The sequence below is a fragment of the Lonchura striata genome, chromosome 1 (assembly GCF_046129695.1).
Source record: "Lonchura striata isolate bLonStr1 chromosome 1, bLonStr1.mat, whole genome shotgun sequence".
Taxonomy (NCBI): Eukaryota; Metazoa; Chordata; class Aves; order Passeriformes; family Estrildidae; genus Lonchura; species Lonchura striata.
In genome coordinates, this window is record NC_134603.1 from 156399403 (window position 1) to 156416180 (window position 16778).

General features: G+C 52.9%; 1 protein-coding gene across 9 annotated transcripts in view; it reads left to right on the forward strand.

The window, feature by feature from the left end:
* MAP4 (microtubule associated protein 4) overlaps positions 1-16778 on the forward strand; it is a 150018-nt gene that overhangs the window by 106262 nt on the left and 26978 nt on the right. For 2 of the 9 annotated variants that reach the window (XM_021538978.2, XM_021538980.2), the window contains exon 1: positions 5319-7251. The exons of 6 other annotated variants lie outside the window; for them this stretch is intronic. In XM_021538978.2, the coding sequence (XP_021394653.2) occupies positions 5772-7251 (1480 nt within the window). In that variant the 5' untranslated portion in view covers positions 5319-5771. Of the gene's footprint in view, positions 1-5317; positions 7252-16778 lie in introns of those variants that run through there. One more of the 9 variants, XM_077790029.1, reaches the window with a different exon arrangement.

Below are 16778 nucleotides of genomic sequence, written 5' to 3' on the forward strand. Positions count from 1 at the left end.
TGAACTGATAACAGAAACACAACAGGAATTTATCAGCTTTCACAATGGGACCGAACCTTTGTCTTGCCTCTTGTGTGAATTAAAACTCAATTAGGGAATTAGAGATGACAATCAGGGTCCTAAATTTTGTACTTCCAAGGAAGTTCTGGGGAATGGTTAAGGGGGGAATGATGGAAAGTTTTCACTGGGCCAGGGTTGGGCTGTTGGACTGATCTGCTGCTGACATCCCCCTTCTCTCTGCTCCTCAAGCTTTATTTCAAAGGGAGACTTGCAGAAGATTTTTTTTTTTTCAATGTGTCCTTGAAGAATAGTTGATATATAAAAAAAAAAAAGAAATTAATTTGTTTCAATGTTTGGGGGCTGTATCCTCTTATGGATTTTGATTTGCATAAGCTGTTCAGCCCAGGGCCAGCTCCACAGCTGAGTGCTCATTGCACAACCACCCTGTGGTGCAGACAGTCTGCTCCTGAATTCCTGAATTCCCGAATTCCTGCCCCAGATGGGGGCTGGAGTGCTCATCTCGTGCCTGGAGCCCTCTTTCCCTGCCATCCATCCCCATCCCTGTGGCTGCCTCCTGTCCCCAGCCCGTGCCAGGCTGTCGTGCTGCCCATTGCCACAGTCACCCTGTGGGATGCTGGGCAGATTTCTCAACACTTGGTGTGCAAATCAAATCCATTTAAAAGCAAGAAATGCCCATCCCTGTCGAATGACAGGATTTGCTTTGCTTTTGCAGCCACAGTGAAGCTCTTGTTGTAAGTATTTTCTTTTCCTGCCTGGTCTCCATAATTTTAAGTGGGTTTAGCATTTGCCCAGTAACCTCTCAGTCATATCATGTTTGCAGTCCTCCTGTGGGACCCCAAACTGTAATTGGGTTTGTCTACAGGAACTCATCAGCTGATTAATGTTGTGTTAATCAGGGCAGGGGCTGAGGGATGTGTAAGTGCAGCCAGTCATCCTGAGATCATCAGCACTAATGCAGTTGTGGTGCAGGAGCTGGTAATAACAGAGCTGCTCTAATAATGCTTTTGAAAATGCTCAGTGTCATCGTATTGCAGGCTGTTCATTAATTACAGAGCTGTTAATTATCCCAGGGGGGTGTGTGAGGGAGCTGGGCCCCACACGGTGTCACCAGGCAGTTCTATCAGTGTCACACGGGTTGGAGAGGGGACCTTGGCCCTTGGTTTGGTTTCCATTTATGAATATTCAAGTTTGGTTCAGCTTGAACAGAAGGTTTTGTGGAGGTGTTGCTTGTGTTCCTGGCTAAAACCTGAGCTGAGCTGAGCTGAGCTGAGCTGAGCTGAGCTTACAGGATGTTTTTCCAGAGGTGCAGCTCTGCAGTGCTCAGTGCTCAGTGGCCTCTGATCCAACAGGATCACAGAATCCCTGAATGGTTTGGGTTGGAAGGAACCTCAAACCTCATCCAGTGCCGTGGCAAGGACACCTCCCACTGTCCCAGGCTGCTCCAAGCCCCATCCAGCCTGGCCCTGGGCACTGCCAGGGATCCAGGGACAGCCACAGCTGCTCTGGGCACCTCCCCACCCTCCCAGCCAGGAATTTCTGCCCAATATCCCATCTAAATCCCCCCTCCCTGTCCTGCCCCACCCCACAGCTCGGTGTTCTTTTGGGGTTGCCCAAAGCAGCTGATGCCATGCAGATGCCCCTGCTGTTCCCCAGCTGGTTCCTCACCCTGCTGCACCAGCTCTGCTTCCTCTCCAGCTGGATGCAGCCGTGCCCAGCTCTCCCCTGGAGCTGCTCCTTGGCCAGCCTTCCTGAGGTTGATCTCTTTATTTTATATTCCTGCTCATCCTTGACTCTCAGATTTTCAAGAAAAGCTGGGAGTGAAATAAATCCACTTCTGGCTGCAGTGTCTGCCAGGCTGAGGCTGCTGACCACATTTCCTTAGTGATGCTGTGCAACTTTCTGGGAAATTTGAATTCCCAACCTCTTTCCCTGGCTGATGTTGCCAGTCTGTGGCTTGTGCATCATTTGGTGAACTTTGTGTTGAATCTACTCGGTTTCCACTATGAAATACCCCCACAGTAAGCAAATATTGAGTTGGAAACACTCTTGAGTGTGTTTGATTTCTGGTTTTGGCTGATCTCTGATTTCTGATGTAAATTCTGAGGATTTGATGTGTAAACGACCCGTCCTATAAAACATGAGGCTGTGTTCAAGGTTTGTACAGCTCCACACCTTTGCAATGTTAAGCTTCTAGTGCAAGGTTCTGGTGGTCAGAATCCTGAATATTCCAGTTTTATCCTTCAGCCTGGTTTCTTGCAGCCTGTGGGAAGAAGTGAAGCGTGAGCTGAGCAGGATGTCAGGCTGGTTCCACAACCCATGTGTGTGTGTGAGCACACAGGGCAGGGGTGTGTAAACCCCAGGTTCCTGGGCACACAGAGCGTGTCCTCGTGGCTCTGCTGCCTCTGATTGCTGTTCTTGGTAATAACTCTTAATTAGAGACCACACCAACCATGCTGGCAGGGAGGAGCTCATCATCCTGGAAAGTGATGTTGCCTTAGAAACCAGTGCAAGAGGCTGCACAGAAATGATCGTGTTAGATTAAAGCAAAAAAAAAAAAAAAAAAAAAAACAAAAAACCCAGAGCATTAGCAGGGATAAGTAATAGCTTTGGGAGTGAAGCAAAAATAGAAGCACTAGGCTGATTCATCTGCTGAGGCTGGGAGGCTGCAGATTGGGTGCCAGAGCTGACGTGGGATGCAGTGATCTCCGCCTGCTCCGGGGCCTGGCACAGCCCAGCTCCACCTGGAGCAGCCCAGGGAGGGCTCAGGCATCCTTTGGGATGGCTGCCCTGGCAGAGGGATCAGTGGAAGCATCCCAGTAGCTCTGGGTGGCTGCAGAGCTTGCTGCTGGGTCTGACACTGTGCTCAGCATCCCGGGCAGGCTGGTCCTGTCAGCTCCCCCTGCAAGCAAGGACAGGGTTTAATGAGGATTAAAGGGTGTGAGCAGGCAAAAGAGAGCTTACCTCCCTGTGTACAGGTAAACAGAGCCTTCCTCCTCCTGAAGAGGCAAAACAGAGCCTTCCTCCTCGAGCCCAGGCTCTCTCACCTCTGGGAGGGAGTGGGGACCAAGCTCCACGTGCATCTTGTAATGGTGTCACTGCTCCTGCCTGACATGAAAGGTGGTGGGGAGCCCAGAGGAGAGGGAAACATCAGATTTGGTACTTGAGGAGTATGAAATGTTCCTCCTCGTTGGACTGAGGGTAAAAGCAGTGGTGGGGTTTCTTTGAGGGTATCTGACTCTCCCTTCCAACGCAGCTCTGCTCCAGTGAGACCATCCCTTACTTGAGTCACCTTCAAAATCTTCCCAATTCTGTATTCTGAACATCCTTCCACCCTTTCTGGCTCATCTTCACTGACCAGTTTGCCTTTTAATTCTTCAGGGATTTTAAGGTTTATGGGAATCTGAAGGAACAAGAGGGAGCAAAGCTCTGGTGGGAGGGCTGCTGGTCACATCGAGTGGCCATTCCTGGCCTTGCCCAACCACCGTGGCACAGCTTCAGAGGCAGAATATTCATAAATGGAAATCAGAAGAAGAGGACTGGGTAGAAGATAGAGGCCAGGGCCCTGGAGCTGGGCAGGGCTCTGGGAGCAGCATGCTGTGGGCAGGAGGAAGCTGTTGGGAAGCTCTCAGCATGTGAACTCTGCATTACCTCCATTCATGTCTTGGGAGATTAAATACTGGCTGACTTTGGAGATTTTTCATAGCTAAGCATTCTCCCGCTTCTGAGCATCCCAGGTATTGACTGTGGTTCATTTCCTGCATTAGAAAATATTATTTAATAAGTGAGCAGAGAAAATATTATTTAATAGGGCAGCAGTGGGGGCTGTGCACGGACATGGAGTCAGGCTTTTCTTCCCTGTGATGCAAATCCCTTCCACGATGCCAGGCTCTGAAGTACCAGCCCTGAAACCAGAGAGGGTTTTCTCCTCCTCTGTTAGAAATAGTAGATATTTGCTTTAAAAAGAAAAAAAAAAATCAAATAAAAAGCTCCTAGGTGGTTTCAGAGAGCTTTACAGGGCTGCCCTCACTCCTGGTGAAGTGCTTTAAGGGATATCTGGTGGATTGAGATTTCCTGTAAAAAAAAATCTTGGTTTGGATTGAATGAGAAATGGAGGAATAACAGTAATTACACAGGATTAGAGGAACTCGGGGCCTGCCAGATTGGGGAGCACAGTCAGTACTTTCAGAGTGAACAAATGCTTGCAAACATGAGTCCTACATCAGGGAGGAGGAGAGCACGAGCCGTGAGCTGAGAGCCCGTTTCCCACAGCAAGACACCTCGGAATATTTTAAAGCAGAGAAAAATTGTTGAGGCTCTTTGAGAAGTGAAGGTTGTGGGTGGAACTATTCTGGTTAATTAAAGGCTGTCAGGAAAGATTCATATAACTTACAGTTCCTTAGTCATTGTTTTTAAATATAGCAGTGCCTTAAATCCCAAGCTTAAATACAAGCAGATAAATGTGTGGATTGTAGCATTTCTCACAGCAGGTTCAATTCAGGGGGCGTAGTGGAACTTGCAGGCTCTGGGTATAAAAATACATTTCTTTCAGTTCAACTCGAGCAGGGGAGGCCTTTTCCACGAGCTCTAAGGACATTTTCTCCGGAGTGGAGTGTGGCAGTATCTGGGATGCTTCATGTGCTGTGACCCTGGTTCAGAGAGCAAAACCTGCCTCAGTCAAGGATTAAGCTGCACCAGACACTTAAGAATGAAAGCTGAATCTGCAGTTTGGTGCTAATGCAGCCTCTGAGCAAGCTGCAGCCCAGTTCAAGCAGGGGAATGGTGGCCAAATGACTCCCAGCTGCAGGAGCTGGAGAGGTGGCTGAGGAGGGCACATCAGGGCTGTTGAGGCTGGGTTGGGATGGGTCAACACAAAGTGTGCAGTGCTGGTGTGGACGAAGGGTGACAGAAAAAAAATCCACCTGCAACCAGGACAACAAGCAGTGAAGTTTGTATTTTTGACAACTGGGGCACATGTCTGGCTTGTCTGGCAGATTTTGTGGACCCAAAGAGGCAGGCGTTTCAGAACACAGATACGTGGCGTCTTTAAACCAGCTAAAAATATTGTAAGATGTGTTCATGTTTAAAAAAATATAATTAAAACGAATCTTGCTGTATTTGAGACTCTGGGACCTTTCCAGACACATCCCATCCCATCCTTTTCAGCTTTGTCCTCTTGCTTACGGGAGCGATCCAGTTTGCGAATTGTGAAATCCTCATTACAGCAGGACTTGTGATCGCTGTTGACTCCGGAAGAATATATTAAAATTCACAGAAAACAAAGCCCTGCTGCTGAAAGAGCTCATTCTGCCCCGTGCTGTCGGGGCTGGGCTGGGGGGGGGCCGTGCTTCGGTTTTGTTCGCGGGGGAATCGCTGACCTTGGAATGGCTCATCAGCGGGAATTGATACCGATAAAAGCATCGATCGAGAGCTCGGCAGAGCAAAAGGAGGAGCCCAAATTCCCCCAGACGTGTGCGGGGACCCCCCCAAAAGCCGCTGACAGAAAAACCTTCCCCTGAGCCGATAAACGCAGAGCATCCTCAGCCCGGGGCCGGGCGCTCGCCTTCCCCGAGCGAATTCCTGAGGATTCTCCACGAAAGGATGCAACCTGCCGCTTCCTTGGGAACTAGTGGCTGCCTGCAGTAAGTGAAGGCGGCGGCGCAGGGGGTGGGGAGCACGGGGCTGGTCACGAACACCGGGGGCACGCCGCGGCGTCACGGCAGCGAGCCCGGCGCTGCAGCGGAGCCGCCGCGATGTCCCTCTCCGACCAGCAGCCCGACTACAGCCCGCTGGGCAAGGGCAAGAGCCCCGAGAGCTTCCCGGCCGCCTTCCACCGCATGGAGCCCCCGAAGGACTTCGGCAGAACCGAGTTCGAGTGGCAGAGGACCGAGGGGAAGCTGAACGAGATCGGCTTGAACGTGAACGCCGGGGGACCGATTAAGGACGGGCTCGTTAAGAACGCCGGTTTCACGGATGAGGACAAGCTCTGCTTCTTCGAGGGAAAGCTAGACAAAGAGCTAAAAATAGCTCAGAAGGACAAAAGAGAAATTGAGGTGCCGGGCAAGAAATACCAGGCGGCTGCAGGTCACCTTGAGAGCTGGTCCTTGATTTCGGAAACCTTTCCTCCTGCAGAAGGCAACTTCGGGAACCCTAAAGCCACCGATTTCCGCGTGGGACAGGCGGCAGCCGAGAAAGCCGGTCCCGGGCTGGGTAGAAATGAAGCCATCACCGACCAGGAGAAAGCCGTGGGTAAGGCTGGGGTGGAGACCAAGTGCCAGCCGGAGCCAAAGCTGCCCCATCTATCCGTGCCGGAGAGCGATCCCGGCAAATACATGAAGGAGCAGGAAATCAGCGTGTGGAACCCCAATTTCCAGCCCATCCTGCCGAGCGACTCGGGCTCTAAAGAAGCGGCCGTGAAGAAAGACGGAGCCCCCGGCTATGGTGTCCTGGGGCTGGTTAAGGACAGCCGCGGGCAGAGCGGGCTCTCTTCCCCCGCTCCCGCAGCCAGAGGGGTCCCTCCGACCACCACCGTGGAGCTGGCCCAGGACGAGTCCAAGAGCAGCGAGCTGAGCGAGAGCCCCGAGCTGGAGGAGGAGATGGACGAGCAGCTGGGCTCGGAGGGCAGTTCGCTGGCCGGGGCTGCCCACCAGAGGAAGGCGATGAGGCGTGCGATGTCAGAGTGCTCTCACTTGTCGGTGCCCCTAACCCTTAACCTGGCCGATAAATACCCTGAGCCGGTGCTTAGAGAAGACGTCGCCACCGGGCTGCTCTCTCCTCATAGCAGCCTGACCCAGAGCCGCAGCCCCACGGCCGGCAAGCCGAGCTCGCCCATGAAGAGGTCGCTGACGGTGGCCGAGGAGCGGGCGGCCGCCCCGCCGAGCCCCGGCCCCGGCGCGCAGCCCCCGGCCCCGGCGCGGGAGGAGCCGGCCGCCGAGAAGCGACAGGAGCGGGACGGCGGCAGCTCGCTCAAGAAAGAGCCGGGCAGCCCGAGCGTGGTCCGCAGCAAGCTGGAGCAGATCCCCGAGCTCGGCAGCCAGGACAAAGAGCGGCAGGAGGCGGCGGGCGAGAGGCACCGGAGGGACGGCGGCGATGGAGCGCCGGGGCTCGATGCTTCCAAAGGCAAAGGCGCCGAGCTGGAGCCCGGCAAAACGGCTCCTCCGGAGAGGAAGGAAATCGAGGTCAGCAGCGTGCAGAGCTCTCCGTCTCCCAAGCAAGGAGATTTCCCAAGTGATGGTATGTTCCTGGTTTTTACCTCTCCGGGCAGGAGCTGGGAAGTGCCCGGTGACTTTAGAGCGGAGGGTGCGCCTGGGAGCCCGGCACCGGCCGCGCTCGGCAGGCAGAACAAAGGATCTGTCCAGACAGAAACGGAGGGGAAAACAGGGAAATTCGTTGCCTGGCTGGTTGCACAGCGTCCGGTGCAGCAGCAGCAGCTGTCAATGGCTTGTTGGGGATCCTAAAAGGGAGAGCTGGATTTTCAGATCGTGGCATCCCCACCGGTCTCCCCTGGGTACCCTCCTGCCACACCTCCCCCAGAGAGGAACCCCAGATCACGAGTTGCGTTTTGAGAGCAGGGTGATAGCAAAGTTAAAACCTTTCGGCCCCTGCCAGAAAAATCTGCAGATTGTGCCTTTCCCGTAAGCTTCGGGCACTGTGTTTGAGGGGAGCACAAGAGTGATGGGTGCAATGATTAATGGAGTTAAGCTCTTGCCGGTGGTGAAATTCAAAGTGGAATTTCCCTGTCACTTTCTGGAAGCTCTTTCCCAAACCCCCCGTTTGAATGGAGCCGTTCCCATTCCAAGGGTCAATAGCAGCTTGTTGTGTTCTGTGGGGTTTGTTGTTTCAATGGTGCTGTGGTGTATGAGGTCACTCTTCCCGGATTTAAAATCTGTGAGAAGAGTAGTTAATCTTTGTTCTCCCGCCTGGAACAACATCTCCGTGTCCCCCTTGCCAGCCCCAGCCGGCAATAAACCTGCTTTTCCCCCAGATTTTGGATGCGACGAGGGTGTTTGTGCTTTGTGTGTCGCCCGCATTAAGGAGAGGAGAGAAAATGTGTCAGGGGATAAAGACAAAAGATTCACAAAAGGATTTTTGCATCCTTTTGTAGCCAGCTGGTTTGTCAGCCCCTCGAGGGCTGATGCAAAATGGAAACGGTCACGTTGAGAGGAAGGGGAGGGTAAAACCCAAGTGTGCAGGGGAGTGAGCCCCAAAAGTCCCGGGGTGAGCTGAGCTCTCGGAGCGGGGCAGGGCAGTCCCCGAGGGGCTGTGTGAGCACAGCCACGGGTTTCTTTGGCTTTGTGGTGTGTGAGTGACACCCCATGGTCACTCCGGCAGCTCTGGTGCCCGCGCCGGGCTCCGGTCATCGCCCCGCAGCCAGCGGTCACTCACCACCGCTGTGCCCAGTTAGAGTCCTGCCTTCTCGAATTATTTCTCGAGATGCTTCAGTTCCCAATCTCATAGCTGGGGAGCATCTGGGTAGTACAAACTGCCCTCGGTGATGTGCCAATGTCTCTCACCTTTTCTGAACCACAGGACCTCAGGATGGGCTGGGTTGGAGGGACCTCAAAGCCCATCCAGTGCCACCCCTGCCATGGGCAGGGACACCTTCTCCTATCTCAGGTTGCTCCGAGCCCTGTCCAGCCTGGCCTTGGACACTTCCAAGGATGGAGTTCTGAGGATGGGATTCTTCCCTTCCCATCCTCTCGGCGTTGCCTGGTTCCTCACAGTTGGCTCGAGGGACGGATTTTAACGAGCTCAGGTGGTGGCCATGGTGGTGGCAGCACCTCAGGAGTGCAGCCCTGGCTTCTGGAGCCTGAACAGAGCTGTCGGCTCCTGGCAGGCAGGTGGGAGCCACTGGCTGCCCTGTGCTGGTCCCAGGGAGGTCCTGGCTAGAGCCAAGGTGGGATGGGACACTTGGGGATGTTCCCTTGGGCTCAGGTCAGACCCGCGTGTTCTGCGGTCACCTGGGCTTGATTTTGTACCTAAACATGAGAGGGTCATCAGTCTTGGGAACTGAAACTGTGGCAGGAGTAAAAAGATGTTGGCAGGAAATGTGGAGCAGAAAAAAAACCCAAAAATGATGTATTTGTGCACACCTTTCCTATCACAGAGTTCTTGGGATGAAGGGGCTTGCCATCACCTTTCATGTCGCAGATTTTTGGGGGTTTGCTGACATCTTTCATGTCTCAGGTTTTTTGGGGTTTGATGACGCCTTTCATGTCCCAGTTTTAGGGGTTTGCTGATAATTTTCATGCCCCAGTTTTTTTGGGGTGATGGTGTTTGCTGACACTTTCCACGTCCCAGTTTTTTTGGGGTGGTGGGATTTGCCGACGCCTGCCCTGACACCAAGGTTTAACTACAAGACAAATCATCAACTAAATTCATATTTTGGGCAACTGGGAGCCCCAGTTTGGCTTGGCTGGTGGCATCTGTGCAGCTCAAGGGGCAGCTGTTTGAAAGCACAGCTCGGTGGGATCTTTAAATCAGACACAACATTTAAAACCTCCTCTGAAGTGGATTGATATGTTTTCCCCAGAGGGGCTGAGCATCACTGATGGAAAGGTCACTGAGACGGGAGTGCTCCGAGTGTTCTGGTTGGGTTGTGTTTTGCAGATGGCTTATTCAGATTGCCAAGGGTTTTTTAGCATTTGGTTTAAAATTTTGCTCTTGCAATCTTTATTATGAAAGCTTGTTTGTTGTCCTTGCAATCACAGGTCTGGGTGAGCTGATACAGAGGATCACTGAGCTGGCAGAGCTCTCACAGGCATCAATACCATAGAATTTGAAAACTTATTTTCTACTCTTTGTAGCTTTTACTCTTCTAATCTCTGGCTTTATCCTCTCCTGGAAGCAAACAAAGCAGTAAATGCAACAAAATGTTTTCTGTATGTGCAGTTTGGAGGATTTTCAGAACGCAGGAGAAACCAGACAGAAATTCCTTAGATGTTCTTGAAAAGCTTTCCAACTTTCTGTGCTGAGGATTTTTCCCTCTCCCCTGTTAATCAGCAGAGAGGTGGTTGTAGTTAAAATAACTCTCCTGGAAGGCAGTGCTGGCTGGAAGGTGGAGCTGCTGCTAAATCCCTCCTGTGCATTTCATTCCCTCTCAGTTCCTGCCCTGAGCTCCTGATCATCCTCCCTGCCCCATCCCAGCACTCACCTTGCAGGTCTCCATCCCCTCGCCAGGCAAAGTGCTCAATGGATCCATTTCTTCTGACACAAAGAGGTTTTCCCTGCTTTTTGTTAACCCCTCTCTTTTTCTGCCTGCTCTGTCTGTTCACCCTCATCTCTGCGCTCACACTTGGGGGTAACAAATTCTGTCACTTGCACCTTTTATCATCCCAAAAATACTTTAAAGAATTGTGCAGCCCGATCCAAATCATTTGTATGGTATCTCCACTTAAAGCAGACTTCCTTGGTTCTGCCCACCGAGGGTTGGGGGATTTTTTGCTAAATATCTGCTCCTCTTGTGTTCTTTTCATAGCAAGAATTAGTAGAATTGTACATAAAACTTTTCTTCCTTGCAGACAGGTGGGTGTTGGTGTGGTCACAGAATCCCAGGGTGGTTTGATTGGAAGGGACCTTCTTAAAGCCCATCTGGTGATGGCACATTTAGTTTAATTTGAGTTTAATTTCCTTATAAAAACTGCCCCAAAGGCGCTCCCAGTTCAACCCCTCGCGTGCCCACTGTGGGCATTTCCAGCCAGGAGATGCTGCCTGCAGATTAGTCCTGATCAGAGCTGAGCCCCAGGACCTGCCCAGCTCCCTCAGGAATCAAATCTCCCTGGACAAGTGGCTGTTCCCAGCACGAAGGACAGGTTTGACACTCGAGCGTTGTGTGATTTATTGGCATTTATTTGTACCCAGTGTCACCTCCAGCAGTGGCCCTGCCAGAAGTGATGTCCTCCAGCACTGCCTTCACCTGCTGCCTTCTCTCACTCCCTTGGCATCTCCCTGAGCTGTTTTCTGCTCTGAAACACCAGGAGTTGCAGGTTGGGTCTGTCACACCCAGCACCAGCTCAGGAAACCATCCTGGGTTTCCAGCTCAGGTTTCTTTATACTCCATAAAGTCCAGCCTAGCTTCCAGTATCTCCTGAAGGATTTTCTCCCAGCAGAACGCTGTGGTTTAGATGAATACAGAATCCAAGACTCCCAGCGACAGTGAGGGTGTGAGAGCCCTGACCTCAGGTTTGCACTGATTGAAGTTCGTGCTGGGATTGGGAATGTCAGCCCAGCTGCCTGTAAAAAACCAGCACTGCAGTGGTGAGGTCTAGCAGGTTCCTGAGCACAGGAAATGGTGTTTGTAATAGGGGAGAAAAAACAAAAGTGACTGCAGCTGCTCTGTGCCTGGTTGGGATGGGGGGATACTGAGGAACCTCCCTGGAATTCGTTGGATCATTAGTGACACCTTTGTGCTTGAGTGTTCCCAATACAGGATTGTCTTTATTTTACATTCTGAACAGTGTGGAACAGCAGTTTTATGCCTTCAGACACTGAAAAGCTGAAGAGGAGCTTTGGGCAAAGGCCTGGAGGGACAGGACACAGGGAATGGTCCCCACTGCCAGGGGACAGGGCTGGGTGGGATATTGGGAAGGAATTCCTGGCTGGGAAGGCAAGGAGGGGCTGGGATGGAATTCCCAGAGCAGCTGTGGGTGTCCCTGGGTCCCTGGCAGTGCCCAAGGCCAGGCTGGACAGGGCTTGGAGCAGCCTGGGACAGTGGAAGGTGTCCCTGCCATGGTTGGGTGGCACTGAAGCTTTAAGGTCCCCCCCAACCCAACCCAGTCTGGGAATCTCTGAATTCCATGTAAATCCCCTGAAAATCCCCTTGTCCCCTGGCCCGAGCACTGCCCAAGCTCAGTTGGGCACCCAGAGATTCTCTGAGGTTTCACCAACATTCAGAGCAGCTTCAGGGCCAGCCTGAGACTGGAATTTGGGCCCTGTTTCTTGCCTGCTCCTCACTGCATGTCCTGCCCAAGGCAGCTCCTGTTCAGGAGGGGTTTTGCTGGTGGGTCACTGTGATGGGAGCTGTTACCCAGAACAGCTTCATAATTGCAGTTCATGCCCTGTTGGATGAACTTCAGGTTGTTCTGATGTAGGATTTCCCTTGCTGGGGTAAAAATAAGAGTCTTAACAATCCTGGAGCTTTATGTTTACAAATGCAGGCAAAGAGGAATCGGACTTATTCTCAGTTCTTGATAACGAGGGAAGATGTACATGTTGTCTGAGTTGGATTTGTTGCCAAATACAATGCTGAGCCCTCTGCATTTGGGTCAAGCAGGAGATGATTGGGTCAAGCGAGGATTCTGCCTTTTCTGGGGAGGAGGAAGCAGCTCAGGGTTGTATTCCTGCCCAAACGAAGATTTGTTGTATTTGTAAATACTTTTCTGTAAGAGCTTTAGACAAAAAGGCTTCATTTGAGGGTGGTTTCTGGCATGCAGCTGCTCCTTTGGGGTGCTGGTGGATGAGGAGGGAGCTGATGGGTGAGGAAGGAGCTGGTGCCTCTCTGTGGTTCCACACGAGCAGGTTTTGTCCCAGTGCTTGTTTACATTCAAAAGGGAGAGTAAAGACAAGGATGGTCATTGCCTTATTGCTTAATCTATTTCTCTTAATGGATTTTCAGCTGATGACTCTAATCCCGATGAGAATTATGGAGCTGTTTCATTGAATGATGTTTTAGTCGAGCTTAGCCTGCTGAATATCCCTGCCTGGGGATCTGGGGATGATGCCTGGCCTGGTTCACGTTGGGCTGCAGCTGCAGGCAGGGCAGGTGACACAGGGACCTGCCACACAGAGCCAGGGGGACAGGCAGGAGGGACAGCACCTGGGGGATACAGCCTCAAACATCCACGGAAACCTCGTTTATTGGAGGGAGAAAGGAGCCACAGAAAAACGTGGAATGTCCTGAGGCAGGAGGGACCCACAGGGATCATTGAGCCAACCCTGCACAGACACCCCAAAATCCCAGCCTGGGCATCCCTGGGAGTGCTGTCCAAACTCTCCTGGAGTTCTGGTGGGTTTGGAGCTGTGCCCATTCCCTGGGGAGCCTGGGCAGTGCCCAGCACCCTCTGGATGGGACACGAGGTGCCACAGTCCCAAAAAGCAGGATGGGGTTACAGATCCAGCCTTGGCCCACCGTGGGGCCAGAGAACAGGAACACTTCTGGCCTTTTGAGAGGAGCCCAAGATAAGTTCTGCCAGGGTCCTCCTCTTGGCATGGACGATGGATTTTTGGGAATTCTTGCTCTTTCCTAAGCTGCTGGTTGGTGTTGAGCTGCACACAGGCATTGCTCCTGGGCTCTGTGATTTATAAAACAGTGCAGTAACACGGTTCAACTTCAAAAAGATCCTCCTGGGTACGTCCCTGTAAGTGCTGTTGCCTCATTTTACTTCTTCAGGGAGTACAAACAGCAAAGCTTTTCAGTTTCTTGCCTGTTTGGGTTTTTTTTTCACACAGAGTTGCAGCTTTTGGGAGAGCTGTTACCCAAGACTGAAGGTTTGTGTTTGCTCCCTCCTGGCTCCAGCTCAGCATCACTTCACACGAGCTGGGACTCCCTGCACTGGATTTGCAGGGTGGAGGTGGCATAAAGATGCTCCTGTGTGGCTTTCCTCCAGCACGGGGAGTTGTGGGAGTCCAGAAAGAGAGAGAGCAAAAGGAAAAACTCAGTTTGTAAATCCTAATGGGTGAAAGAGGGAAAGGTCAGGTGAAGATAAATGGAAAAAAAATCCTGGTTGTGAGGGTGGGGAGGTGCCCAGAGCAGCTGGGGCTGCCCCTGGATCCCTGGCAGTGCCCAAGGCCAGGCTGGGCAGGGTTTGGAGCAGCCTGGGGCAGTGGGCAGGATGCAGGGGGTTGATGATTTTTAGGGCCTGTCCATCCCAAACCATTGTGGGATTCCATGATTGCGTGTGCCTGCTTTGAGTGCAGTGTCTCAGTGCACAGCTGCTCCTGCAGGGGCTCTGCAGTGGGAGCTGGGATAGATAAATCACAGGAGGAGTCACTCAGGCAGTGCCAAAGGAGACCCCTGAGAGGAACATGGGGAGGAGGCTCTGGCTGCTGTCTGAAAAGTCATCAATGACAGGCAAGTTGTGAAGCAGAGGAGACAGTTCTGCTTTTCCAGGATAGGAATATGGGTCAGCCAACGAAAAATAACAGCAGCAGCTGAAAGCAAACCATGCTGGGTGACTTGTGAGAGATTTCAACAAAGCTGTAAAACGGCTCCTGCCAGGAATTTGGGAACTGTGAGATTTTTGCGCTTTTTTGTTGGTTTTTTTTACCAGAAGGGTGATCAGAGAAGCCCCCAGCTGTGGAATGTCCATTGCTGGAGATGCTCAGAAGGAGAGTGAGCACACCCTGAGCAGTCAGGTGTAGCTGGAGTGGGGAATTGGGGTAAATGAGCTCCCCATATCCCCTCCCAGCTGCCTTGTCCTGGTGCTCCAGTGGGCCGTGGCTGCCTGTGCTGAGGAGCAGCTGGACAGGCAGATGCTTTCCAGGCTGGAATTCACAGGATGGGCAGAGATGTTTTTTCCAGGAGTGGGTGGGATGGGTTTTTTTTTTTTTCCCCTCCTTCTGGTTAAGAATTCTATTCATAGTTACCCATAATGAGGATTTGGCTTCAGGAATCCCTCGGAGGAGTTGTGGGCACGGTGGGCACCCCCTCTGTGCAGCTGGCACAGGAGTCACTTAGGCAGGGCTGGGCTGGTTTAACCCCAGCCCAAAGCCTTGTGCAGGCAGAGGGGGCTGTTCCAGGCCCACCCAGGTGTGTCCCTCCCATGGATGGAGACTTTGGAGTCCTCTGGGCTCCTCCAGCCCGTGACTGCTCAGTGTCCCCGTGTCACCTGAGGGGTGTCCAGCTGCTGAGGCCACGGGGATCCAGAAGGGTTTGGGTTAGAAGGGACCTTAAAGCCCCTCCAGTGCCACCCCTGCCGTGGGCAGGGACACCTCAGGGACACCTCCCACTGTCCCAGGCTGCTCCAAGTGTCCAGGCTGGCCTTGGGCACTGCCAGGGACCCAGGGACAGCCACAGCTGCTCTGGGCACCCTGTGCCAGGGCTGCCCACCCTCCCAGGGAACAATTCCTAATTCCCAATCTCCCATCCATCCCTGCCCTCAGGCAATGGGAATGAGATGGGAACCATTCCCAGTTCCTCCCCAGGAAGGCTCTCCTTCCTTGGAGGGACTCAGAAGCAGTGTGGATGTGTCCCCTGGGGCCATGGGCAGTGCTGGGGGCAGTGCTGGGGGCACTGGGGCTCCCTGGTCTGAGAGGCTTTTCCAGCCCCAGCAGTGCCTTGGCTGACTGGCAGGATGTGCTCAGAGCTCCTCGGGATGTTCTGCTGAGCTGCTGGCCAGGAACCCTCGGAGAGACACTCGGTGTCCAAACTGGCAAGATTTGGGGAAATAAGGGGCAGGCTGCTCCGTGATGAGCCTTGGGGGCACCTTTGGCCTTCCCAGCTGATGAAGGAGCTGATCCTCTCTCTGGTTTTTGGGGAAGAAGGCTCTCAGAGCCATTGCCTCGCCCACTGGGCTGTGTTCTGCCAGGCTTTATCTCCTCCAGAGGTTCCTCAGCTGCAGGGAGGAGCCACCAGGAGAGGGGCAGCGAGTAGAGGAGGGGGAGCTGGAGGATAAAACACGTTCAGAGTCTCCTCAGGCCCCAGAGTTCCCATTCCAGGTGGCTGCCACCACCCCAGGCGGGCTGAGGGTCCCTGCAGGGCTGTCCCCGCTCCGTGTGTGTCACTTGGCTCTGGTGAGATCCCTCACTGGTGGGCTTTGGTGGCTCACTCTGCTGCATCAGGGCAAGCCTGAGAGTTACACTTCCCATTTTGCAGATCTGTAGGGAGGCTGTTATTTGCTTTTAGCACAAGGAGTTCCATCTTGCTTTCCTGGGTGTCGTTTTGGCACAGATCATCTCATTATTACTATTTATTCTGAAAAATCACCACTGCTGATTTATTCTGAGTCTTGTTCCCTCCGAGTCCAGTTCTGTCCAAACCCCACGTGGTGTTGTTCACTGGGACCTTCATCCAACCATAACAAGTACCCGGTTTCTGGAGACAAATTTATTTTAAAATCAGGCTTTTAAACTTTAGTGGGGCTTTGCCAGACGTGCTTTTGGTGCTTTGGGCTCACACTGCACCGAGCACTCCCAAGTGGATGGATCCACGTGGGATAAACCCAGTGTGTGCCCCCTCCAGCTGCTGGGGCTTTGGTGTGCTCAGCTCCAGGAGCCTGGGGAGCTGCTGTGGGCTGGGAAGGGCTTGGGGCTGGCCATGGAGCTGGCCATGGAGCTGGCCATGGAGCTGGCCACAGCCTGGGGCTCCACCAGCACAGCTCAGACACTGCTGGGGGCTGTTGCTGGCAATGCTGCAGAGTTTGAGCCCACGGGTGTCTCTGGAGGACTCTTGGTGTTGCTGTTGCAGGTTACACAAGGCCACTTAGGAGTTTGCTCCTTCCTCACTGGTGCCTGTAGAACCCCAAAGCAAATGCTGGAGTTGGTAGGTTCAGTTTGTGGAGTCATTTGTTCTCACTGGTGCACTTAAATACACAATTCCAGGCTGCTTTGGGTTGGGAGGGACCTTAAAGGCAATCCAATCACCCAGGCTGCTCCAGCCTGGCCTTGGGCACTGCCAGGGATCCAGGGGCACCCACAGCAGCTCTGGGCACCCTGTGCCAGGGCCTGAACAGTGATAGGAATGATTTCTTGATAGGAATCATGATAGGAATAATGGCAGGGATCATTTCTTGCAGTGCTAGGCTCTTGGGAACTGCTGGGACATG